This window comes from Acipenser ruthenus, chromosome 16 (genome assembly GCF_902713425.1).
Source record: "Acipenser ruthenus chromosome 16, fAciRut3.2 maternal haplotype, whole genome shotgun sequence".
Classification (NCBI taxonomy): Eukaryota; Metazoa; Chordata; class Actinopteri; order Acipenseriformes; family Acipenseridae; genus Acipenser; species Acipenser ruthenus.
In genome coordinates this window covers 28287229-28314183 of record NC_081204.1, presented here as the reverse complement: position 1 = coordinate 28314183, position 26955 = coordinate 28287229, and the positions used below count along the sequence as shown (strand labels likewise).

General features: G+C 38.1%; 2 protein-coding genes across 2 annotated transcripts; one reads left to right on the top strand and one right to left on the bottom strand.

Moving 5' to 3' along the window:
* Positions 1 to 678: 678 nt before the first annotated feature.
* Positions 679 to 14246, bottom strand: LOC117412679 (adapter SH3BGRL-like). Its single transcript, XM_034021235.3, has 4 exons — positions 13899 to 14246; positions 4385 to 4570; positions 3218 to 3298; positions 679 to 2661 (listed from the first exon to the last, which is right to left on the bottom strand). Exons 1-4 carry the CDS (start codon positions 13941 to 13943, stop codon positions 2629 to 2631), a joined length of 345 nt encoding a protein of 114 aa, XP_033877126.1. The 5' UTR covers positions 13944 to 14246; the 3' UTR covers positions 679 to 2628.
* Positions 14247 to 17475: 3229 nt separating this feature from the next.
* On the top strand, positions 17476 to 23973 carry LOC131697827 (non-histone chromosomal protein HMG-14A-like). Its single transcript, XM_058989284.1, has 6 exons — positions 17476 to 17648; positions 18879 to 18908; positions 19400 to 19429; positions 20095 to 20142; positions 22642 to 22770; positions 23266 to 23973. The coding sequence occupies exons 1-6, from the start codon at positions 17634 to 17636 to the stop codon at positions 23311 to 23313; spliced, it is 300 nt and encodes a 99-aa protein (XP_058845267.1). The 5' UTR covers positions 17476 to 17633; the 3' UTR covers positions 23314 to 23973.
* The last annotated feature ends 2982 nt before the right edge of the window (positions 23974 to 26955 follow it).

Sequence of the window (26955 nt, the reverse complement as noted above, 5' to 3'; positions counted from 1 at the left end):
CTTTCAACACAGTAAATCTTCTAAGTTTATTCAGCCACAGTACAGCTGCTGATAGTATACAATGAAAATGTACAATTTTCACCACCGTCACCATGCTACGACTCTGCAATGCTTGTAGCATGGTATACCACAGTAAACAATTTCCCTGTGGCGAGAGAAACAAAGGAGACACAGTGAATGGAAGTATGTTCTTTAGTTTTACAATACAGTTATTACCAAAAACAGTTGTCTGCTTGACATATGTCTACTACCGCTATCACACTTAAAAACAATGTAAATATCAAGCTGACTTTGTTTTGTAAGTACTATAGGACAGGGGTTCAGACATCATCTTGGCTCAACGCCTCCCATTACATTTGATCTCCTGACTGAGAACCCCAGAATCTATAGAAATGTGAAATCTCGTTCTCTACAGTCACCCTGTTTTAATGTAGAAATGCACGTGCTGTTAGCACAGGCCTCGGCTGAAGTCAAGGAGGAAAGTGTTCCATTCGAAATGCTGTAACCCTAAACAGAACAGCAATGTTCATGAGAGTGAACTGACCCCCTCGCCGTGGGAATGCTGCTTTGGGAGGTATCAAAGTTGTTTGGGAGAAAATATTTCTGAGCAACCCAATTAGAACAAACCCGGACCTGTGATCTTGTGTGAGCAATTAATACAACAAACACTAAACAATCTGCAGAGAAAAAAAAAGGCATTTTATTTCATACACATCATCAAAAGGTAACAGTTCTTTAATAAGCAATGGACCCTGCACCATTTGTAGCATCAACTGTTGTTTTTAAGACCATTGGTTTGATTCATTGGACAGTACCTGGTTTGTTTTTATACTTTGCACTTTCACACCAGAGAGGTTGGCACTCATTTAACACGTAGATGTGTTTTATATTAGCTGGCACTCATTTAACATGTAGATGTGTTTTATATTAGCTGGCACGTTAGGATGAAAAGGGTTTTTCTATGCAATTATTTTACTACAATCAAGCTTGTACCTGTAGAGTTGAACCAACTATAGTATAAATCAATCGGACGAATCCCTTTAGTTTGAATATATAATTTTATATATCCTTTTGTCTTATTGCTGTGGTATACTAGAAGTACTCCACCCCCTTCTAAATAGCGTAGCTTGACAGATTTAACGGATGCTAAGTGTAACGGATATGTGGAAATGTGTCCTTTACATCTGGTTAGATCATCTGTTAGAATGATTTAGAATAATTATTGCTGGAACTGTTAGAATAATCTACCATTCAAATAATGTTTTAATCTACCATGTAATGTATAAGTTGTACTTCATCATTTATTTTACTTTAAAACTATGGATACTGAAACTTAATTGTCTAAATGTTTACCACTGTGTATTTCCATGCCGCATAACCTGAACCAAAAGGCAGCTGTTCCTTCAAGTCCACTTTTAGTGCTAAATAAGCTGGCTTAAACAGCAAAGCAGTGAATATTGTCCTTATTGTCTTTAAAGCAGTAAAACGGTGTCACAGCCAGAAGGTCATTTGGAGTACTAATTCAAACGCCTTGACTTTTCAGCCACAGTAAGCCATGAATGCAATTGGACCCTGCAGATAAGCAATCATTCTGGAAGCTTGTTATATGGGGAGCATGGTACCCTTTATCACAGAATGAAATCAACACATACTGGAATATGAAGGGCAGGTAAACAGACCCATATTAAATACAGGGCACTGTCACTCTATAGGGTTAACGTTGAGTATGGATTCCAGCCCTGAAACACACAGGATCATACTTGTAGTTCTATACGTTTTCTAACAGGCTAATGCTTATCATTATGAAAGGATTCATGTAATGCTTAAGGGCGGTTTAGATCATTAAAATGCACCTATATTTTTCCAATTCACATCCGTCATTAAGGGAATACAACTTTTCTCTCTTGTAGAAAACAAGGCACGTCTATGGTGGTGTGGAACAAGGAGCTATGAGCCAATGTGTAAAGTGAAGTCACAATAAATATACACTTCCTGCAATCTCATTATATTAACAAAAAACAGCTACCAATAAAAATATATATTGTACTATGCTTAAAGGTTCTCCAGCATGCAGATTAGCCCGCTACGCTTTTATCATTTACTAAATTTGTATGCAAACGCCAACTCTGTCTGCACTCATATTGAAGTTATATATATATATATATATATATATATATATATATATATACACATATTTCATACCAGTTGTAATGGTTAGTACAGTGAAATATGTGTGCATTTTTCTCCACAAAGCAAAGAAAACAGATACAAAAGAAACTATGTGATAAACAGAATGTATGTTCTGGGTGGCATATGCAAAATTTCCCTTTTTAACAATTTCTCATATCGTACTCTAAACCTCTGTATTCTCTATACACAAAATAAAATAAAACAAATTAATAAGATGATAACATTTCTTCCCTCCTTTTAAATTATTTTTTTGGCTCTTCTTTTATAGAAAAGAAATAAATGGTGCAACATCAAAAAATATCAATGCATTCAAATCATAAGCACAGTAGAACTGGTTCTTATTATTTCAGTGTTCTCTCAGTGCCGTCACTTCTCCAGTTAACTGCAGTACTGGAGGTTGGCAGGAAGTGGCGCTGTAGTTTGATGAAGGGCGATTGCTCACTGCTGCTGTTTGGCTTGGGCTTCAGCTTCCTGCAAGTGAGACAGTGGTCAGTTTGGAAATGTGAAGTGAATTGCTTAAGGAAGCATCTAGCTTTTGCTAAGGCCATTGTAGAGAGAGAACACCAAAACACATCAAAGGCAGCATTCTGGAGCTTAAAAGCTGCTGAGAATTCTTATCCCATTTGAGATCAGCCATGAGAGTTTCTTTGTTCTTTCTTTTTGTTGCTAAGAATGGAAAACATTCCTATAGCTTTTACAGAATGCAATGATAAAGTGAATGAGTGAGAGACTAAGTTCCTAGTTGGTTGTCATCCTGCCAATGTACTTGGGGTACATCTTGGGATGACTTGCTTATAAAATGAGTTCTGAGTGTAGGGTTAATGGGCAACATATGTCCCAACTTTCTCGATCATTATTTCTAGAACATGGATAATACTTTGGTTTACCACTGCTCTTGTCCGACAGGTAGCTCATTAAAGATACCAAGCTATTTAGTAAGCATGTCTGGGGTAAGTGAGGTACAAATGGGCAAAAGAAAGTAAAAGAAAGCCGCTTTTTTACTAATTGCAAAGCTAATATTACCAACCTTTGACCCAGGTGGAGCAGTCAAGCCTAAAAACGCATACACGCAGTTGTCTTCCCTGGCATCGAAGAACGCTTCATAATTCTGAAAAGAAAAATAAAGAACTTTTACAATAAGATTGTTATGACCAACATCCAGTGACCCCCTCTAGACCAGAGAGAGAGAGAGGAGAGAGTGAGGAGAAAGACAGGAGGGAGGAGAGAGAGGGAGGGAGGAGAGAGCGAGAGTGAGAGAGAGGGAGGAGAGAGGAGAAAGAGAGAGGGAGGAGAGAGACAAGAGAGGCGAGAGAGAGAGAGAAAGAGAGTGAAAGAGAAAGAGAAAAAGAGAGAGAGAGAGAGAGAAAGAGAAAGAGAGAGAGAGAGAGAGAGAGAGAGAAGGGCTAAACCATCAAACATGAATTGCCATCCAGACAGGCTCCATCACAGCTCAGCTTCCACAGCAACAGAGAAACTGGAATAGAGTAAACAGCAGCATCACGTGGGAGACTAGCCTCATGCATGACAAAACACTGCAGATTAACGAATGCATTCAATTGGAAAACAATTATACTGTAGTTTAGGCGTACAGTCTGTAACTGCAGGCTACTGTACTTCATTAAAGCTGGTTACAATATATCTATTAGCAGTTGGAAACTGCAGACAGACAGACAGACAACCTCTTGTAAAGGACATACATGGTACTAAATGACCAAACAGTGCTTTTCTTGTGTCCTCATTCATTGATAAATAGGCTGTGCTGCTTGTGCCCGTCTATCACCTATCTGTCTGCAACACTCTTCATGGTAAGCACGATAACTGCCATGATTTTGCACCCTCACCAAACTTTTATCATACACTCCTAGCCTCCTACAAACCTTTCGGATTTGCATTTGGCTAATCCAACACACTCTCGATAACCTTTCAGGTACAATTATTAGGTGATTATGAGGACCCTCTGTACACTGGTTCCATTTTCAAATTGCTTTCAACAGCAATGAGGACAGGACTCAAAGCCTCTGAGGTACTTATTGAGTGGGAAGCAACCAGAAAAGCAATAAAACATTTCTGTATATCTTTACAGTCTTAATGGAACACAATCCAAGACCGAAATAGCTCCCATCACTAGCCGGCCCTGCTTGTGTTATAAATTATTGTTTATTCAGTGTTTTTTGGGACAAGAACTATGCCTCACCCCACAGTACCGCTCCTCGTTGAAGATCTGAGGTGGCAGGGGGTTTCCAGTTGCAGGCCTGGAGTTTTCCGGAACGTTCTCTCTCATCCACTTCCTGTTGTCCTCGTTGGCTGCAATGTCACACTCCTCAAACTCAATCTTATTGACTGCCATGAACCCTATCACATCCTGCTGCTGCTTCTTAATCTGAAACAAGGAACACAGCAAGGGCAGTCAGTCAAGACACCGAACACAGCACAGGACCTGGTGGTGCCAAACGGGAATATGTCTTAAACACCATGGCACAGTGCAATGTTACGTCAGATTACTGTTTCTATATGCAAGAGGACTATGTGTGCCAACAAGTCATATGAACGCTTTATGGCAGCCTAGGTCAGCATCACAGAAACTATTGTGTTTATATAATTCTGCAAATATGAAGACTGTATGAAGCTGAAGGTTGTGTTGATGTAGCAATCCTGTTTCAATGAAAATAGGACTTTTTCCCTTTAAGGAACCTCCTGTATTATAGCACTGCTAGGCTCCAGTCCATGCTGTGCTTCCTGCTATTTGCTTCATATGATTTATGATTTATTTAAAAGGGAATTAATTCAATATCTGGTAGGTCCGCCCTGCGTTGTCATGCATTCAGAGACTTCACAATAAACATGTTTGATAACAGCACAATGTTTCCATGTGCTGGTGCAATCTCCTGGCTGTTATAAGAGCCAGTTTTTTTTTGGTTTTTTTTGCTTCATTGCTTTACATTTTCAGAATCATTTTCCAAAAGAAACTGCTGGATGAAAGTGTCTCACCCTTTAGACATAACAGCTGTGTTCAGTTACATAACTGTGCGAAACTCTCAGCCAGATTGGTTATACACAAGCTGTGAAATGCAGAATAAAAACGAAACACTCCTATTGCATAGCAATTGGAGCCGCGTGAAATTTGACAACCTATATACACATATCTGATCGTGAGGAATACAAATTTAAAATAATGGTACTGCTCTTCTTCAGCGACAGTAACACCCAAAATAGCCAGCAATAATCTTAGCTAGAATCGAGTGGGCTTAATTAATATGGAATCTTGAAGATGACCGTTTTGCAATTAACAAAAGCCTTTTTAATTCCTCACTCACATGTATTTTGAATTCTCTTTCACAATAAAAACTCCTACATCAAGACTCATAAACCGCTAGCAATCGTAAACATATACTGTAATTGAGCAACTTTTAGATACAAACCTCTTTTAAATTGAGGAAGTACATGCTGAAATGAAAGCAGTTTACTGTTAGCATTCAAGGTTAAAGAAAGTCATCAGTCTGCAAGCTTTGCTTTCCCTTAGTCTGTTTCAGCAATATTTTCTGTTTCAACGCAGGTCAGTCATTTGAGATGTTTGGTATAACGTGCTTTTTTCAAAACAGCACTTTATATACACGTTATATCCACTAGCCTATATAGCGAATAGAAGTGAACTACATACAAGATGTATGGAATCATGTCATTATCTCCAACCCCTTTATCAAGGCAACTACTGAACGTCTGAAGACTGACAAACTTTCCAAAGAGAAAAAAAACATGCTGTTACAGTGGCTACTCGCCCAGACATGAATCAAATCAATGTAATGTTCTTCTTAAAAGCAAGTATGCGGTACAACACTTTGTGAACACTGGGTTAAATAAAAGATGAACTAAAAAAAACGAAGTAGTTCAGATGTCAAAAAAAAAAAAATGAACACAGGACACGGGTGGGGGGGGGGGGGGCAGGTTGGTGGTTGCAATATTATGGCTGTGTTAAAAAAAACGAAACTTTATTGCACCTTATAATGACATTTCAAATACAAAACACAAAATGCAATTTATCTTTGTTTTAACAAAGTAAAATAATGAGAAATAAAATTGTTTTTTTTTTCCTTAATCAAGTAATATCAATTACCAGTCAAATAAAATAGAAATACACACACTTTTTCTTTTTCTATGACAACACGATAATGTTGCCCTTTTTCGCTAACATTCAGTAATCTTTGTTTTTAAAATCATATATAATTACAGTCGATGTTTTCATAAAATCATTACTATTTAAAAATAAACATGTTTCTGGTTTTGCGAGTACAAAAGTGCTTCACAAAAAGTTTTATACAATTTTTTGAAGATTTCTTTTATCTTGAAAAAATGCCTAGCTGTATATAAATGAGATGAAAATGATACTCCAGGCCATCCTCAAACTGGACCTAAAACAAAAGCCCTATTAATCCATCCATCGCGCACTAGGGAACAGTTCATCAATATATACAGATGTTGCTCTCCAGTAACAGCAAGGCCATATAAGGACAAGCAAAAACACAGATCAGACCCACAGCATGCAGAGGGGGAGCAGGAGCCAGGCAAACACAAACCAAATATGGTAGGATTGTTGGAATCAAGTGTCAGAAATTCAGGAGTCTCACCATCCCCAGGATACAGCTCTCTGAGATCCTCAGCAAAATCAGCGGGTTCCAGTGAATGAGGCTGGACACAACAGACACACCTGCCATGACGCTGCCCATGCATTCACAGTGTGTAGAAAAACTTCTCATGAAAGGGTTATCAGCCTGACATAAGATAGGGTCGTTCTGCCCATCAAGACCCGTCTTTCCATAGCACACCATTCGCCGACTACAGGGATCTACTTTAGTAAGACAGAATTGATTTATTTTTTTTTTCTTTATGTTTTAGGTGCTACTACTGTACTTTACCTGGTAGGCTATTCCATTGATTTACATCTCTCTGTGTATAGAGCGCTCCCTACCTGCTCTAAACGTGCACTTCCATTTCTGCTCTCTCGTCCTAATCTCTGTGTATAACCCGATGCAGTGACTTGGGTTAACTGTCTATACCATTAAGGATTTTATAAAACCTCATGTAAGTCCCTCTTCCCTTTCTTTATTGTATAACCAGAGCCTAAAGAATGACCATACCAAGTTTCACCTGCAGGATTGGATACAGCCAAAAATGCTAGTAACCAACTGATATGTAAAAATTATACCCGCAAGGTAATTATTATTATGTTTTAAACAATTATAAAATTGGCCTATTTACAAAAAAATCAGGTAGATTACTTCCAGCACAGCACCACAAGTGTTAAGGTCTGCCGCTGCTCATTAGTAGCCCCCTTCCAAGCCGTTTAAAGACTACTAGCAGGGCATTCCTTTTACAGGCAAGCCAACTACAGAGGGTTCATTGTACTGGAGCCAAGCTAAACTAATTTGCTAGGGAACTGAGCCAATCTGAGGCTAAAGCCGTATGCTAGCCCTTTTGTCTGGCGGTCCACAGGCCGCAGAAACAGCGACAGCCCAGCATCTACACAGCTAGCTCTGACCAGCAGCTGTCCCACAATCGCAGGGCTAAGTGAACATTTTTTTTTTTTTACTTGAAAAACATTTCTGGCACTGAAAGCTGTGTTTCAGTTCACACAAGGAACATGCAATTAAATTGTCTTTTTTTTTTTTTTTTTTTACAACTTCATTGCTGGTAAAATGTGATGGAGCAGAGGCCCGGGAGATTGGAACTCTGTAAGGGACCGAGTCTCAGAGCACACAAATGAGGTCATGGATTTAGTGGCTGTAAAAAGAGCCTGACTGCGTTAGAACCATGGAGACAGAAGCCGTGTTCAACGCAGGTACAAATACAGTTGAGAAAAGCTGGTGCCTGGGGCTGCACAAATAACAAAGTATAATTCAGCATGAACAAACTTCGTGGGAGCAATCAAGATGAAAACAATGTCTGTGTAGGAAAGGAAAGTACTGGGGTTGGCACCACTTCCTCTTTACAGTTAGTATTCACTACCTTCAATTTCACTGCACATTGTTTAGTTTTAAATGTACCCTGCCATCTGCTATCACACTATAGAGACACTTGCTGTGCAACAGGAATTGGGACCCCAGACTGAGCCTCAATCTCACAGTTGCTGTCAGATGAGGACCTCATACCTGTTACACAGGAAGTTCATTTATAATGAGGTTATGACAATAAAATAAGACTAAACCACAAGTTAATGGGGACATACCTGAAAACAGTCAAGGCAAAACACAAATTTAAAAAACAATCTAGATTGCCACACTTAATTGACATCTTTGCTATGTTCTTTTATCATATTACTTCAAACAGTACACTATTAGATTGGATTTTGAAGGAATGGAACTATTAGTAAGGTAAGAATTGCAATGCAGTAACGGTTACATGCTTGGAAACAAGCCCCAAAACCAACAAGAACGTGAACAGGAAACTGAAACATGAGATGGACGTTATCTCCTGAGACATGGCTACAGGAGGCAGAGTCAGTTAATAACTCTGAAACAAGCCGAAGACAATGAGAGAGAGAGACAGCACAGAAAACAGCCAATGCAGACAGGTACTTTTTCATGCAATTTCAGTGAATTTCTGTAATATTATCTTCTACCCACACAAAGCACTACTTTGTGTTTTAAATTATAGACCACAGCCATTTAAATGCACTCATGTGTTTACAGTAAACAGTGAATAATTACTGGTTTGCTTCCATGAGGCATAGTGCAGCTCCCAAGGTGTGCGATTTGCTTAGAAAGACCCCCCCTTGTAGTATTCTGGTTAATGAACCAAGGTGTGCAATGGACCGTGGCACATACTTGAAAATTGGGTTTTGTTTTGGCAATGATTGTATGGATGCAAATAAATTAACTTGCAACGTGTGGTAAACTTGTTTGAAACCTCAGAGTTTTCACCTCACATCATAAAGCATTAATTCAAACATACTGTGCTGTTAAATAATGTGTTTATAGCACCTCAATGCCAAAGCAGCACTGTCATTTTGATTTAATCCAAGGCACTATGACTCTTTAGTGTGCCTTGTAATTTCTTACAATGCAACACAGGACTCCTCAAACATACCCCGCTGTCTGTAACATCCCCACTACCCAACAGCGCACCCTGCTGCAAGACATAAGAGCACAGTGACATTTGGTTTCTAATGAAGTACACAGAAAATTGTGGAGGAATGAAGTACACACTCACACAGTAATCATATGGTACTGTAAAACTGAACGTGGCTCAGAAATGCAGTAACTTTTTATCTGTAGCGTTGCCATTCAAACATCTGTATACATCAAATGTAGGTATAAAATACAAACAAAGCACCAAAAATATTCAACAGAAAAGAAGGTGATAATATTGCTGATGTTGTAAGTTTGAAGAAAATTGATTTAAAACCTTTTTAGCATTCCTTTGATATTTTCAAAATGAAAGCATACCCACCCTTGGATTCTGCAATTAAAATTAAATTGCAAACATTAATTTTCTCTGTTGCTCTGTAGCTTTTAAACTAGTGCCAATTATGACCACTGACTCAGTCAATAACTGTATGTAGAAACTCCTACCCGTCTTGAACCCATAGCCACAGACAGCAGAGGTGTTAGGCTCCACCCTTGTCACTCCTTTAATTGCCTACAATTTGCACCTACTTTCAAAACTCACTTACTGCCTCTCCTGGAGTTATCATGTCACATTACTACAATAAACCTCCTCTGTTAGACGTTCTCATTTCCAGCTGCACAGCAGAAACACTCCCCAGCCATGTCCTCACTGGGAAGCAGCCAAGCATACTTTGCTAATTTGTCAGCCAAATGAAGGCCACGAAACTAAGAGGTATGGAGGACAGTGCACAGGACAGGGGTGTGTGTGTGTGTGTGTGTGTGTGTAGAGGATCTGTTGGGATGTGCTGATTTTTCAGTCCAGCACACCCAGGACTGAATGTATTGCTCTTCTTGACAACCAGCTGATTGCCTGCTCAAATGATACGTGTTTGTGTTTTATCACAAAGGTCACTGAAACGAAAATGTTTTATCTAGTCTGCAATCTATAATCTCTTGCAGCAGCTTTACCCCATTGAAAGCCATCAAATCAATCAATAAACCTTGAAACATAAAGCATTTTTTAAGAGTGTGGAGCACACACTACACGACCAGTGATTTTCCACTTCAAGATCTGTCATATCCACATTCTTTAGTTATATTTATTTATACATCACACATGCTGGACCCTTTGTGGTCCTGGCAAACACTATTTTTTATTCAAAGGATCAGCCCAACTTTATTACCAACAGACCTAAATAAAATGCAATTGACTTCAACATAGTTTTAATTCAATATTAATTTGCATGTTGCTAAATGGGAGTTATAGCCATATGCACAGAGCCTGGGGTGTTCAAATTAGAGTGTACTGTGATAAAATGTGTTTTACCAATATAGTGTTAGCAAATAAAAACAGAGACATATGGTATAATTTCACAGCCTATCCTCTCATTTCTACAGGGGATTAGAGAATGCGAGATCCAGGTCTAGATATATCTGCACTGCAATCGAACACGCAATGTAACACTATGATGTGTTAATTCATTTCCACAAATTTCACACATTGCACAGTGCTATATTTATAACACAGAAGGCACGGTGGCGAAGTAAATAATTAACACTGAAAAACACACCAAAGTAAAATGTATGTTGGCTGTAATAGCCACAGTTTAACATAGCACATTAACTAGCATTTATATTCAAATTCTTATTTTTTCCGGTTAGCCTGCCTTATTTTGAATGCACAGCAGAATAATATTATTCACAATGTTATACTGTCACCCTTGTGAGGGTACTGAATTAAAAAAATTCAAAAATGCTGTAGAAAATTCCAGAAAGCTTGTTTACCACTCCATATATAATTCCACAGGATTCAAGCAAATGTGTGTTTTCTTACAGAACAGCATAATTATGCAGAAAGACAATTCTAAGGAATATGTTTATGTGTGTGTGGGGGGAGGGATTCCAGGAATTTCCAGCAAAAATACAGCAGGAAATACCACAAGCCCCCCCTCACAAACTGGAACAAAATAAACATGGAGTACCTCAAAAACTATCCTGCTACAGACACAATAAAGCTTTTGGTATAGTCAACTCTATTTCCAGTCAGTCTAATTTAATGTAACTGCCTCCTCTGGCTACTCTGTAATGGAATGCGACAGAAAGATGTGCTCCCTCTGGAGACTGGAGACCAACCACAGCGGGTTTAATCAGCTTAAACCGTCTTTTAACCTTGCTTACAAGATGGCATCTTGTAAGCAAGATACTCTTCGAGGAATTTTGTTTGAAGGTTTTTTCAGGTGGTCACACCAGGAATCAGACTGAGCGGTAGCTTCTTCATCTGCCCCATTTAAATGAGGTACAACAAAGAACAAGCTATACACGAAAACATGAAACTCAAAACGGCTTTCTATCGCTGATCATGGAGTTGGCCTTCATTTTAAAAAGCGGCTGATTCTGACATTCTGTAATTTAATGTAACTTCCTCCCTTGGCTCAAGACACGCAATAGAAAATGCTGGGTCTCTGTGGAGAGTGGAGAGTGGAGACTGACCACAGCATGTCTTGTTTGACTTGACAGCTCTCGTCTCTAGCAGGCGGTCATATTTATTTTTTTCAAAACGCAGGAAGTCTTGAAACAGGTCTTGTTTTCCCGTAGGGACAAACTTTGTTTGTATAGTAGATGGCAATGAAAGCAAATAAAGCTTTACTGTTTCCATGTTAGAGTAAAGCAGATATTAAATCAACCACAGAGCCAGACATGTATATGTCTATGTGTGGAGTATCAGCCCTTGAAAGGCTGCTTTAGTGAACGTCTGGTTTTAGTTTCATACAAAACCTTTATTCATGAAACCCACTAACAATGGCAATTTGATTAAATTAGCATGCAACTGTTTTTGATTAAGGTAATGGTTTTATTCTGAATGTATAGCAATGCTAGGAGGCAATGCAAAACCTGTAACTGAAATAAGCTGCCTTTGATACTGCTGGTCGGGCAGGAACCAATCACAAGCTGTGAACTTCCTGGTATGTAGTCTCCACACTTTTACACAGGCCTGGATACCAGACTGCAGAGAGCAATATCAAACTCACATGCAGTATATTCTGGTATATAGCCCGGAGGCAATCAAACTCACTAACAACAAGAAGAAATATCCAACAACTCATCTTCACATGTTTGCTTAGTTTTGATGCCAAAAAAGGAAGAACAGAATATTGCAGTGCATTTGAAAGCCTTTCTCTTTGTTTAATTCGATGTTGTATGCTTCTCTATTGTGATTTAGTTCTTCAATCTATCATGTAAACAGAATAAAAAGATATTGTCCTCTGTAATCCTGATAGAAATGCTCTGCTGTAGATTGCATTCTGTTCTGCAGGGTACTTGCATTCCATCCCATCAAAGCTCTGAGTAGGATGGAACGTTCCTGAATATTTCTGAGGCCAACTAATTCTTCAGCATAAAAAAGGAAAGATATTTAATGTATACAAGTGACATGGCATAATGTTTTTAGTGCCCAAAGTTACACCCAGCACAGACCACAAGTTGGTAAATAGTTCTGTATGATATAGTTAGGCCTACACTTGCTCATCTTTTATAATTACACTTTGCCTGACAGACAAACTAGAAAAATACTGGTTTGGAGTGACTTCTGGGTAAAGAAAACTTAAATTAGAAGCCCTGTGCTATGCAAACAAGGCGTCACTCGATACAGTTCGTTTTTGCCATGTTGCCACCTCTGTGAACCAAATCGATGTGTTCTGCTACTATTGCAGCAGTCTGAAGTTATTCGTTACATACTGGGCTCTGTAAACAAAACTTTAAATCACAAGTTAATTATTTGCCATAGAACAGGTTAAAAAATACATTAAAACTGGATACTCTGCAACTGTGTGCACCATACTTCCAAGCCAGAGAAAACAAACCATCCTGAGGCCAGATGCAAAGAAAACCTATCATGCAAAGACAGCCCATGGAACTGAATGCCAGTCAGTTAATAAAACCTACAGAGTAACAGAAGACAAACAGGTCACTGGCTATGTGTGGCTTTACCAGATTGGCTCAGACTTTTAAAATGAATACTGCACTTAAGGGACAACCCCGTGAGCTTTGCTATGCTGGTGGGTTTTGTCTAACCCCACAGGGCTTCATAAATCAACCACACTGTCCCAAGGCTTGCATGGTAGAACTTGCTCAACGCACCTTATTTAGCATTCAGCTGTGGAGCCATCCCACACAGTCCTATTATTCCATAGATAAACAGTAACATAGCTAACTACCTTGCAGACTCTATCTGCTTAAGATAGAAATACAATGTGTGTTTATATTGTAATAACCGAGTCTAATTGCAGTGCACATGCTACGCTAATAGAAAACACAGAAATAATTAGATCCATACCAAAATTCGATCAAGATTAAAGGCTCAGGCTTCCATTCCAATAAATTAACCCTTATTATAGACTGGAAGTGAACGCAGTTTTATAAATGCAAAATCGTTTTGTCATCCAAATGTTTTCTTAATACTAAACCTGAAAAGTTAAATGCATTAAAAAAAAGAACAGAAAGAATAGAAAAATAACTTCTCTCGTTGTTATCTTTCATCTTCACGTTTCTTTAACTGCCACACAGTGGTTCGCTATATAAATTGCCCATATATAGAAACTCTTCTCTTACCGATGTTGACCCAGAAGACGATGCTATATAAACTTTGATCACCATGGTTTCCTTTGGTTTTTGTATCTTTCTTTCAGGAAAATAAATACTACAAACAATACAAATCGTTGCAAAAATTAATTTGGAACTTAAAAAAAAAAAAAAAAAATTGAAATTTCTGTTGACTTCACTCTTAAAGGTAGAGGGTGAACGAGGCAGTTATGTTCTTGCAAACGCAGCTTCTTGTTGCTGGACTGCGTATGCTGTGGTTGGTATGCTTCAATTTGAGACCCTCCTTCTAGCAGTGCAAACTCTCTTAGCTGCTGCTGCTGTGCAACTGTTTTGACTGCAGGAAAACCCCTTTTTCAGTCAGGAAGCCAGAGAAATATTTGCATAATTTCTGAAACCATCACATCAGTCGGCAACGAAATCGCTTCTGGCCAGCAACGCGAGATCTTGCCTCCTGTTTGCTCAGTACCAATAACATTTTCAAGTGAAAGGATAAAGGTTAGATTAATCTCAAAGAGATTGCGACTTGCATTGTTTTTAACAAGTCGGTGAGTAAACGTGTTTGTTCAATGAACGAATGGCTCGCTTATCTACTCAGGTTAAGGTCCAATACTGTTAGAAAAAAAAAAATTGAAGCAGGGAGGTGACTCTTTCAGCCTGAAATGGTTGAGTTTTTAACCTGTCGACCACATTCCGAGCAGCATGTACAACATACTACGGCTTATCTTTACTCTGCGTGTTGAACTGTATGTCTCCTGCAATTTGCATGGACCACACTTAGAAACGCCTGCAAGACGTGAAACACTATCAGGTGTACACAGACGCCCCTCAAAGCACTGATAACTCTCATTCGAATGGAGTCATTGACATGATGTGTTCTGCAATATATAGTCTGCATATCCCAACAGTTTCAGTAACAATGGGCAAGATAGTAGGTCTGACAGACTTTGCTAGTGACAGGAGCTCCTGTATACTGCAGAGAAACAGACCTTGATGGAATGAGAGCCAGCTGTTAATCCAAACAATCAAGGCATCTTGCCATGTTGAGTGGGTGAATTCTTGGATGCCCTTGTTGGTCATGTAACAGACTATGAACAGTGCTGTGGTGCCTTTTGGAAGGAATGCCACATTCTAAATCTGTCAAGTTGCAACTGTTGGCTAAAAACTAAATTCAATGAGGAAAAAGCAGCACGTGTGTGTAAAAGTACAACATCAAATGAAAACATGAAAAAAGGAGCAATGTGATTGCGGATGTGTATCAGTCAGCATTGTTGCTCTCTCAGAGATAAAGTAAACAGGAACAGTGCAACAGCCACGGGGGCTGAGAGAGCTACTGTCATTTCTCTGGAAAACCAAGAACAGCTTTACAAAAACAAAACTAACTAAACTCCAAATAAACCAACCTGAAACTTCACATTTGAATACAGCATTAACATGCTGCTATGAAGTTATTTAATTGTGTGGTTGCTGGTAGGGGGACCCTATAGGAGATTATTTTAATGTTTATATATTATTGTTGCTGTGACTGGTGTCCCATGTGATTTTCAAATCAAATATTTTGTGCTGTTTAAACTAATAATGAGCTGTGAAGGTCATGCCATGCAAACTGACATTCAAATCCAGCACTCACTACAGATTTACTGGGTGTGTTTGCATGTGAGATTAGCATGTTAAATCCCTTTCTGTTAAAAAAGCAGAGCTTTTACATCCCACGTTGCATTAAACTGGACTATAGGAGAAGGGGCCAGTGCCATCTAGTTTTAACTTTGTTCTTTTTAAATAATAATCACAAAGAATGGAAATTTGATCTACAATCTATTATTGTGGTGTTGTACCTCCACTTTCATCGATTGGGATCAACGTTGTGACATTTGGGAAACTGATCCCGGAGATAGCACCAGCAATAGCAATACTGGTAATTGTATTATAAAACAGTCGGTGTGCGATGTTAGCTTAGTGTTTTGGACTTTATATTATTATACAAATAATAAATCATAGACTCTGTCTACCCACCTGGAATCGAGATGAGATTATTTATTTATTTATTTGCATTTGAGACCTTGGGAAAGATACAACAACAAAACCATCGCTGTGTTATTGTCAGGCACATAATGGTCTTTGTATAGAGTGCTTATTGCACCGGGTGAAACAATGGCTTAGCCTGCCAGGTTAGGAAATTGGTTTTAATATGTGGGGAGTACACCTTAATTGAATAAGATAGTATTATTATATGCACTGTCTTTCATAATGAGTATAGCTGTTATAATTCCAGAATTACGCAAACAGCAGTAGGAACGGTAGTAATGATTTGGACTAAAGAACTGCTGCCCTCTGCTGGAATCATTATAAAACTACAGTTTTGTAATTATGCCACCATTTAATTATGCAGCGGAGTCATTTACAAAGGGCAAACTAACTGGGGGGGGGGAATAAAAAAAAAATTAGGAAACCCACACATAATATATTGTTCTCTTTGTTGAGTAAATGTGTTGGAACTGGAGAGACTCCCTTGTATAAAATGTTTTATAAAATATACATTTGAGTTCTTCTTTAAACTGATTATTAAAAAAAAAAAAAAAATGTAAACCAAAAATCGGTGCTTGTGTAGAATAATGTTATGGGTTAAAAATCTATTCTGGTGCATTACGCTTCGCTGGCATTTTGTAAATAAACATAATCTCTTTCAAATCCATAACAGCTGTAAATGTTTTGTTTACATTAAAACATATATTATATATTTAAATAATGAAATAAAGGAACACTATTTGTAACTAGTTACGTGTTTACATTTTACACGTTTCATCTTTTTTTTTTAATGATTCGTTATAATTGAAACATAGTTTAAATTTGGGAAATTTGTACCCTTTGGGTTTAAATACACACAGATAGGGGGGAACTCGGGGTATGACTTTTGTGTTGTTTTATTTTTGCATTAGAAGCTTTACATTTGTATTTTGGCCTACTCCCATTGAATAAACGAATTAAAATAAGAAAATAGAGTTTGTCACAATTGTTTAGGGAAACTATTACATCTAAAACCGATTGACAATAACAATGAACATGCATTCATAAATTCTGCCACTAGGACCGCTACTGAGGCAGCAGTCATTGGTTTTCTGCCATCGGGTGCACGAAGAGGATCGTTACTATCAATCCTAAATCCCGTCTGAAGCGGGATCCAGTTGTCCTTTCGGGGTTTTCCGACTGAGGAATTTGTATTATACGTCGAACAGGAATGTCAACCAGACTGGGCGCCATGTTGGATTACAAACAACCGAAATATCTGAATAGATTATTTATTCTTTCAGTAAAATTCTGTAACAGCTCTGACAATGCCCATTTCTTTCAAAGCTGAATTTTGAATAAATATACGTTGCTGACTGTTTAACACCATAACACCACCCTAAACCCTACGTGTAATATAAACAACGCCAGATGGTCTTTTCTCAATGGTAATAACTCAATCCCTTTAATTCCACCCCATACGATTCAGCATTTCGCGCGTAAAAATTCCCGGTGCTGAAATTCCAGCTCGATGCAGCTCAGCGTGCAGCCCGCGGATTGGTCGCCTGCAACATCCATCACCGTTTAGCCGCGCCCCTCCCCCATTCAACCACAGGGTTTTAATGTTGGAGTGTTTTTACTACTGTATTTAGTAAAGGGGAGCATTTGTAGTTTACATGCAGTAAACACTCAATTGCAGAACAGGTTTTTACTTTTTTTTAAGAGGCCAGTCAGGAATCCAACATGCCCAAGAGAAAGGTATGTAAAAAAAAAAAAAAAAATGCAGGTTCACTTTTCTTTTTAGAAATCAAAGAAGCGCATTATGTAGCCTGTGAGACATCGGTGATTTAATTCATTAAAAACCCTGTGAATTTTATCTGGGTAAAAAGAAGGACTTGTAAAAATAAAAAAATGCATTTAAAATCCATCTTTCCCGCATGTTTTGCATGGGAAATGCGTTGAAATGAAGGTGTTTCTGTTTCGCGTAGCAGTAGACGTCCGAGTGTCTTAAGGTTAGTCTCCATGCTGGATACAAACACGGCAGCCATGGTCTAATTCAGATACTGTAAACTGTTATGATAGATAGGCAGAAGGCAAAGACATGTTGTTTTTATACAGGCACAGTCCTGTTGTATAAAACTAGACACTGCGCAAATTTTGCGCAGTGTTCACTTATTTAATATTTTACGCCCGATGTAATTTTATTACATTTTCTTTGTTCGTATTTGTTGTGGCAGATGGTCGTTGTAGTTGTTTAAAGACGCTAGGTGGCGCACGGGTAACGATTTAGCCTGGCTGAGAAAGAACAATCACAGATATATAAAATATAAAGTACCGCGTAGGCTTTGCTTTTAGTGGGATGCCATTCAGATTTTTTTTATATTACGGCGCTTTTTCTATCTAATTGTTTTCGAATTAAATATTGCTCTGTATACGAAAGTAAAACAAATGCACGAAATAGCGCTGTGTGTGCGTTTAAAATGTTGCTTTAAAAAGGAAAGACTTCACTACGTGTTGATGAAAAATTAATGTTGTGAAAACAATAAACATAAATAAATTGCGTTCGATATTAACACCAGTGAATATTATTAAAAATAAATAAATAAATCGTTACTGATAAAGAACCCGGCTATTTAACAACCACAATAAAACACATTTCTCCTCACTGCAGAGCATTAGACTTTTGGTTTAGTACCAGAATGCTGGTCTGGTTAAACTTAAATCTGAGATGGCGCGAAGCACCTGGAATACCTGACCTCCCACATAAGCTTAAAGTTGAAATGACTTATTATCAAGTATTTATTACACGCTTTCATTCCCATTTCAAAGCACTTGTTATTCGTGGAGTTTGTTAAATAATTATTTCTTATTTTCTAAGTTCGAAGTACCACCGATTTTCACGAATAAGCCACATGGATGGGCAAAAATAAAATCCAATCCAATGTTAAATGATTTACTTGTATTTAATTGTATTTATTTATTTTGCAGGCTGGAACTGAGGGAGAGGTGAAAGAGGAGGTAAGTTTGCTTTTAACTCCTTAACGAAATTAAAAAAAAACGATTGTCAACAGTATTTAAAAAAAAAAAAAAAAAAAGTATTTTCATTTGAAAAAGTGTGGCATTTATCTTCAACTTCAAAACGCGTTGTAATACAACATATCAGGGATGCAAATAAGACTCCCATTGCATAGCAATTTGCCTCCTTGTTTTACTATGTTAGTTTTAATAAGACACTGAGCTTGTTAAGTAAACACTATGGCTAATCAAGCTCTTATTAAAACCTGGAATGGGTAAATCTGCTATGCATTTCATACAGTACCAGTAAGAATGTTTGTACAGTTTTAGATACTAGTCGATAAGGTAGCCCTTACCTGATCTTTAAGAACATCTGAAAGCCTACCAGGAATTATTATTATACAAGTTGTGTGAAGCAGAAATAATAGAGAGATAATGTATTCTTTGAGTAGATGTTGTTTGGTGAGGCTAACCTGTTTGTTACATTTCCACAGCCTCAGAGGAGATCTGCAAGGCTATCAGCAGTGAGTATTGCATTTATTCTCCTCTCTTGAAAAGTCTAGAACCCTGTTTTTTTCGTTAAGGGGAGGAAAAAAACAAACCAACATCAAGTGTATTAAACTAGGCAGAAACAGCTGAAGGTTGGAGCAATTAAATACTTGCTTGTTTTTAGTTTTTTTTTGTTTCTTTTTAGTTTTATGAATTTAAAATATACATAGGTACTTTTTAAATAAATACATAATGATAATAAACATTACCATCATCATTTTGGTCAGCCAAGTCACCATTTTGACATTATTTTACTTGTTTTTTGTGGAATAGCAGCCATTTTGATTTTAAATGCAATATATAAATTAGTTACTGTTTTGGAAGGATTAGTACTGTAAATACAGCCTTCAAAACTTTTCTGACATCATTAGAATTTATAAATGGAAAATCTGGTTTTATCTACCCTTACATTAAAAAAAAAAAAATACATACATTTTCATTACAAAATGGCCATCGTTCCTTGAGCTCAGTTCACAGTGTGACTTTTGGGTACCATGTTTGTAATTTGAGACTCAATTGACTGGAGCAATTTGTGTATGTTGATGTATATTGTATATTGATCGGTATTGTATGTGGCAGGGCTTGCTATGGTAACACTTTCTTTTAATTGTCCAAATCATGATTTTTCTTTTTCTTTTAGAAACCAGTACCGCCCAAGCCTGAACCAAAAATTAAAAAGCCAGCAAAGGTACACCTGTCTGTCTGTCTGTTTGTCTGTCTGTCTGTAACTGAGATCAATCCCGTCGGTCACTGAACATCACCCGTGGCAGAAGCAGCTGTAGTTTACTGACCCTGCTTTCATACAAGGGAATCCTGTCAGTGGAGGTTTGGCCAGTTCAAGTTTGCACCAAAATGGCACTTGAAACAGACATAAGCATTAAAAGAGTACCACCAATCATTAGATCTATTAAAGCACAAATACGATTAATAATGCAACCTGCCGTCTTTAACCAGCCTTTAAGAATGAATGGACCTACATTTTCTGTGGTTTACTGTACTTACATATCCAGCAGTAAACTTTTTTTTTCACTTATTGTAAGCAACTATTGGGGGGGGGGGGGGAGACTTCAAATTTAGTAGATACTGTTCACATTAACATTCTGTCAAAACAATGTGAGTAGCTATTGCTACCTAAAATGGTGGCTTTCATTTTCAAAATGGCCGCCAGCAATTTTTGGCATGCTGGTCTATGACCAAATGATTGACAAACATAAAATGCAAAATTTCCAATATATGCAATGGTTATTAAAAATAATAATAAAAAAAAACTGAAGTCAATATACATTTCAAAAGAATATATAAAAACATGTTTTTTAAGGTCTATTAGGTGTTTTTATTTGCAGTTTCTTTACAGTAGAGAGTAGACTCCCCCATATCGGATGGGACTGGAACCTGTAATAGACCAATAAATAGTTGCCAGCAATATAAGGATTTGAGCAAAAATACATTAATTGTAGTTAAAACACATTGTTCTAGTTTTACTGGAAGTTTGTATGTGAAGGTATGGTGTGCAATACAAGACCCAGAAGTGTAGCAGGTTTAGAGCACCATGCTAACATCATCATATCAGAATGCTCAGTATGTATTACCATTAGATCATAGATCTCGCAGTTTCCATGATTAAAGCCCCAAACATGTATTTTATTGTAAGCTCTTAATTACCAAACGTACTGATGGTTCCCTGATGATCCCTGAGCTACAGCACTTCCAGTGTGTCCTGCGTGCCACCTCATGATAAAGATTGCATGGACATTGGAAAAGCAGTCATTGGTCATAGAGGGCTTACTTGTAGGAGTTTTAAAATCACACCAAGAAGCTTCTTGTATTGTCTCTCCTTCACAATGCTGTAACCAATCGCTGGTTTTCCTACATGTTTTCTTTGTCTCTGTGTTCCGATATGCAACCTTTTTAAGTGGAATGGGAGGATGGGCCGGACATGCAGAAATCAAAGAGTGATCAGTGCATTTTGTTCATTAATATAAAAAAAAAATACCATATTCATTTGAATTTAAGATGCACTATTTTAACCTTTTTTTGCTTCTCAGAAATAGCCTGCGTCTTAAATTCAAGTACAGTGTAGCGATGTGTGTATTAAAAGACGTCGCTACCCGAGGACACAAGCAGCAACGTGACTTACTGCTGAGAAAAGACTAGACCAAAACTTTACTGCCCGATCTCGAATTCATCCGTGTCAGTTTTGTACAATACAACAGCGTAATTGAGGTTGTATCTAAAAATGCAGTACCATATTGTATGCAGCTTTTATACAGGAGACCTGTGAAGTAACAGGAAGTCACATTAGGTAAGAATTAGAGAGCTGTGTTGCTAGTTCTGTGTATTTGAAGTTAACATGGCATGGTGATTAGTGTGTACATACTGTACTTGTCACTGTAGGGAAGGAGATCCTTGGCTCTACACAGGGATGTAATTACCCTTCCCGTGAAAGGGATAACTGTCGCTTCTCTGGTCGTCTGCTATACTGCTAAAACGTCTCAGAGATTGAGCTCCCTTCAAGGAAACGCTAATTTCACGCCCTGTTGGTGCTCACGATTTAAGGCAGCCAATCACCATTTAATGTTTAAACTCAGCAGAAAGTATTTAAGGTTTCTCTCAAATTAGAATTGCGTGGCTAAGTCTGCAGCCAACCTGTCAGATTTGTTTTTTTTAGTAGTGCCTTGATTGCCACATTAAAGCTATACACTGTATTGGCTTCAGGTAAAATTAAAACCGAACACACCCATGGAGTTTGCATGAAGTGGTGGTCTGGAAACACAGTAAATACAGCCTGTGATCAGAGTTCATTAAAATGGGGCTATTCCATTGAAAAATATCCAAATTAGGCAGCATTATACAGGATCCTGTCTCTTATTTAAGTTGTTTGTAATGGTAAAATCATAGCAAAGGTCAGTCAAGCATAAGCAACTTTGGCACACCACGAGTATTGTAATGCATAGATTAGCCATCGTAAAGCACAGTAAAAAAGCATGGTATATTGCACAGGTGAAATTATGATAAATTAACAAACCAGATTTTATTATATTTATTATTTAAGCAGCAAGTTTCAATTTTAAATACAAAAACTCTGGGCACACTGCTTGCCTTTCCAATGGAGAGCGGAATCTTGCTTGGGAGAAGAGCTTTTCCGTCCCTCGTGTTAAAGGTGCTAATGGAGTTTCCCCTCCCACAGAAGGTGAAGGCTGTGAACGATAAGAAGGAGGACAAGAAGGCGCCGGTGAAAGGGAAGAAGGGAGCGAAGGCAGAGGCAGACACAAACGAGGAGAATCACTCTGAAAATGGAGATGCCAAAACTAACGAGGTACAAGCAAACAAAGCAGTAGACTGGGACTGGTGGGTGGGTGGAGCTGGTGACAGAGTGAAGAGCCACAGCTGTCTTCTGTACCCTCTACTGAGGATAAGTCTTACTGATGAACTAGCGTGTGGCATCAACACTAGCCCACACTGTTGTTCCATGCACCTTGAGTCAATACTGTTGTCTTTCATTTCCTCATTTCAGTTGGTCAAGTGAAGTAATTTACTCTTTAAACTTATCAGACCTGCTAGACAGTTCTACATTTTAAGCAGTATCGCTGCGATACCATAGGGATATTTTCATACATTAGTAATATAAAATCTCACCAATCTTCATGTTAAGTCCCCCCTCTACATATTTTTTTTTTTCTGCCCATGCTGACTGAAACAATGTTCCTCGCTGCAATAATTGAATTTGTGTGAACTGTGCTCTCTGTTGTGGCTGGTTAATGTCTCTTTCCCAGTTTTCTTTATCTAAACGTCTCTCTCCTTCCCTCCACAGGCACAGTCTCCTCAAGACTCGGAAGACAAGGAAGCCAAGTCTGAGTAGCCCCTCCCCCGTTATCATCATCTCTGTTGTGTGGTACCCCAATCTCCATGATGTATTGTTAACAGAGGAATATTTTTTATCAACGATTTTATAAATACAGGTTTTTAGCACAAAGCTAATTAAGCAAGACCATTGCAGTGAGGTACATCTATAATATCTCTTCAATAAAAATAACAAAAAAATCATTTTTTATTTGAGAATGAAATGTGGTTGTAACAGTTTGTTATGGTGTAGGGAAAGGACAGGTGGTAGATTTGAAATGTGAGTGTGTTGCTCCGAGGTCCTTTCCAAATGGCCCCATCTCCAATATTTTCCTTACGTGTTCAGTGCATTTTTTTTTTTTTTTTTTTTTAAATGGGGAAAAATCTGAAAGAGGAATAACGATGTACCAAACATTCCAGGAAGGTTGTGAGGGTTGGCTTTGTAAACCGGGTTTAAAATAAACCATTTTGATAAAAACTTGCAGGATGTGAAATAATAAGCAGGAAGAAAAAACAAAAATAACAATGTCTTTTTTCTGATTTTTAAATCACGGTAAACAGTTTTTTAAAATAAAAGTTTTAACATCTATTTAAATATGCAGGTGTCTGTGTGTTCCCGCTCTTTTAAACATTAACTCTGGATGTATCTTAATAAAAAGACTCTGTGGAATTTTCCTCATTCTGTAGCATGTGTGATTGTTTCAGATTCTGTAGATGTTTCTGTAGTATGTCAGATCACCAGGGGCATCACACAGTAAAGCTTTCAATTTTACCCCAAACCTTTAACTTAATCCTAACCTTAAAGTCAATATAAGTTTGTGGAATTTCTATTTATTCCCTCAGTGGAACAATCTCTTATACAACAGATGTTATCCAATGTGTAAATGCTCTTGGATACTTTATTATCAGAACAGCAGCACATTTGTTTCTTTATTCACACCCGTCGATGTTGAAGAAATCGGATTCTGTTCTTGAGCCTCATATCTCTTAAGTACAGTCTTGTGAAAACAAAAGAAGATCTCTGTATGCATGCACAGAGTAGAGGTGGTAACAGTTCAGAGTTTAAACGTTCTCCAAAAGTTACATTTTTAAATGTTATCAGAAACATGCATGTAAAATAGAGATGTTCGCTTTGTTACAGTAGTTACTATACATTGTAAGGTAATTTAATATTCAGTATTTATTCCTAGTCCATTTCATATACACATTTGATCTGTACACATGTTGTCTCGTACACATTAATAATGTAGGCATTGATTTTAAACTCAGTCGGAGTGCTTCTTTTTCTGGGTTATCTGAGATGGTTTAAACTTTAAGAGTAAACATTTAGGAGTCTAGCACTCCCAATACAATGTAGTCCAAAATTCACTTGACCAAAAAAAAAGAAAAAGCAGTTGCCTTTTAGCTATCCGTCTTGGAATGAAGCTTTAGTAGACAGTGGTGAAGAAGGACTGGTGTGGTTGACACCTTATAATGTAAATGATGCGCACCCATCACCCTTATCATTTGAGTCAGACCTTTACAGGATAGCGCATTGTCACGCATTTTCATAGAAAAAAAAAGCAAAACTGGATTTTTACAACCCACAGAAAGCCAGGGAAAGTCTGATCTTGGATGTTTCTGGGCAGAGTTCCAGACCAGATGAGGGGTGACGACTAATGCAGACAGCAACTTCTCTGCCTTGTGTTTAGGTAGTTGTGAGTGTCTGGCAGCCGAAGACCACAGCTGGCACTTGAGAATGTAAGAGGCGACCCAGTCAGAAAGATAGGTAGAACCAATAGAAAAGTACAGGCAACAGACTATGGAACCCAACAGGCAGCCATTGTAACTGAGCCAGAATTGGAGTTCTCACTATTGGAGTAATAGGACATTGTCCTCACACAGTATTTCAGAAGATACCAATATTCAGGTGACACATACCTCTATCTTAACTGGTGCAAAATTCTAGGCATCGTACATCTCTGGTATTGCCTGTACCAGCAAATCCTGCTGCCTCAAGCTGTTCTTTCTCAAACCCAGTTAACAGCACAAGCCCCCCCATTCTGATACTAAATCCAGCGCTGCATGCAAAAACCGCTGCGATTATCAAAAATAATTACAACAGGATTACTGCTCTTTAGAAAACTTGAAAATTAGACACGCTACAACGTGAAGTCTTTGTCAATGTCTTTTGTAAAACAACAGGCCACAATATTTGTTTAATTTTATAACGTTTGCATTTAGTTCACCTGCATATCCTGATTGAGAAGTTAAGGTTATGGACACATTTATACAGCACATACACAACACTTTCTGTTAGTGTGTGGTGCAGCATGGCATTTGCTTGGTTACAAAAGTTGTTAATACATTTCCAATTACCACTGGGACAGGGATGTTTAAATATTGAAACCCTGTTTGTTTCAATGGACATTATCCTGAGATGAAACCGGTTTGAATTCGGACTCTTGTCAGCCCCAGATATCGTTTACCTCAAATTCACTTTGATGGGGGTGTTCTTAAACCTCTGGCTGCAGAAGGAAAAAATAAACTAAGGCAGAACAAAAGGCATTGCATGAATTATGCAATCAGATAATTGATAATCTCTGACATTTGTGGCTGAATATTTAATTGTTGACTGCAGATGGAATTAGCAACAGCCATAAGTTAGAAATATAAACAGGATGAGTGTGACAGATTGGTTTCCTGTGGTAGACAACAGTGTGGCATATATGAGGGAAAGAGGGCAGTAGATACATACATAACTATTAAACACAACACTGCTACTTAGTGTAAGTTTAGAAATACTTGAACAAACTGTCAGGCAGAGAAAGTGCTTTTTGAAACTATTGCATTTACTTAAACTGCTTTTGTAATAGTGCACATTTTCACAAAGGTCAAACCCTGGGCAATTCACATATTTAAGAAGATAAAACCTGCGCTGTTTCTTTAAGGTCTGTAGCTATGGGGCTCTATGTTGTCATTCACAGCAGCCCTGGCTGTCAAAACACATTACACCAGCTCCTATTGGAACTGATCTTTCTCTTCACAGCTGTTTGCTGTTTTTCATACATTTCAAAAAAAAAAAAAAGCAAGCTTTCATTGCAGTGATTTCCTATTCAATTCTGCAGAGAAAAGGATTCGCCATCTTTCCTGAAAGCCAATTTCTGCATGGGCCAGAAAATACGAAACCTACAAAGAAATAAGGCATAAAGTAGTAATTGGATACAATTTGTTTTCGGCCATCAAAAGATAGAGCCAGACAGGGCGAAGAGCCACTGTCATGCTTGAAGTGGCTTAGAGAGGTGCTTGTGCAGGCAGATGGTTCAGAGAGGGGAGAACACTGCTATAGAAGTGGCATTCTTTTCATGATACCTCTGTGAAGGGTAATATGGTATGTTCATTTCCCCCAATGAGCAGGTGCAGTTTAACAAAGCAAGGGCTGCTGGACCTGTGCTGGCATCCACTCATACATGAACACTGCAGCAGGTAAAAAGCCCTCAAGTGCTGGGCTGTAATGACGGCTGTTTATTTCTGTCATCTGCAGCACCACACAAGACTCTTTTTTTTGGCTTTCAGTAACCTTCTTTCATCCCTTTGCCTGTTATTACAATCAGTCTCAAATATGACATCTGGAGAGTGGAATAATGTACACCCAACTGTAATAAAGCTCCAGTTTCTAATC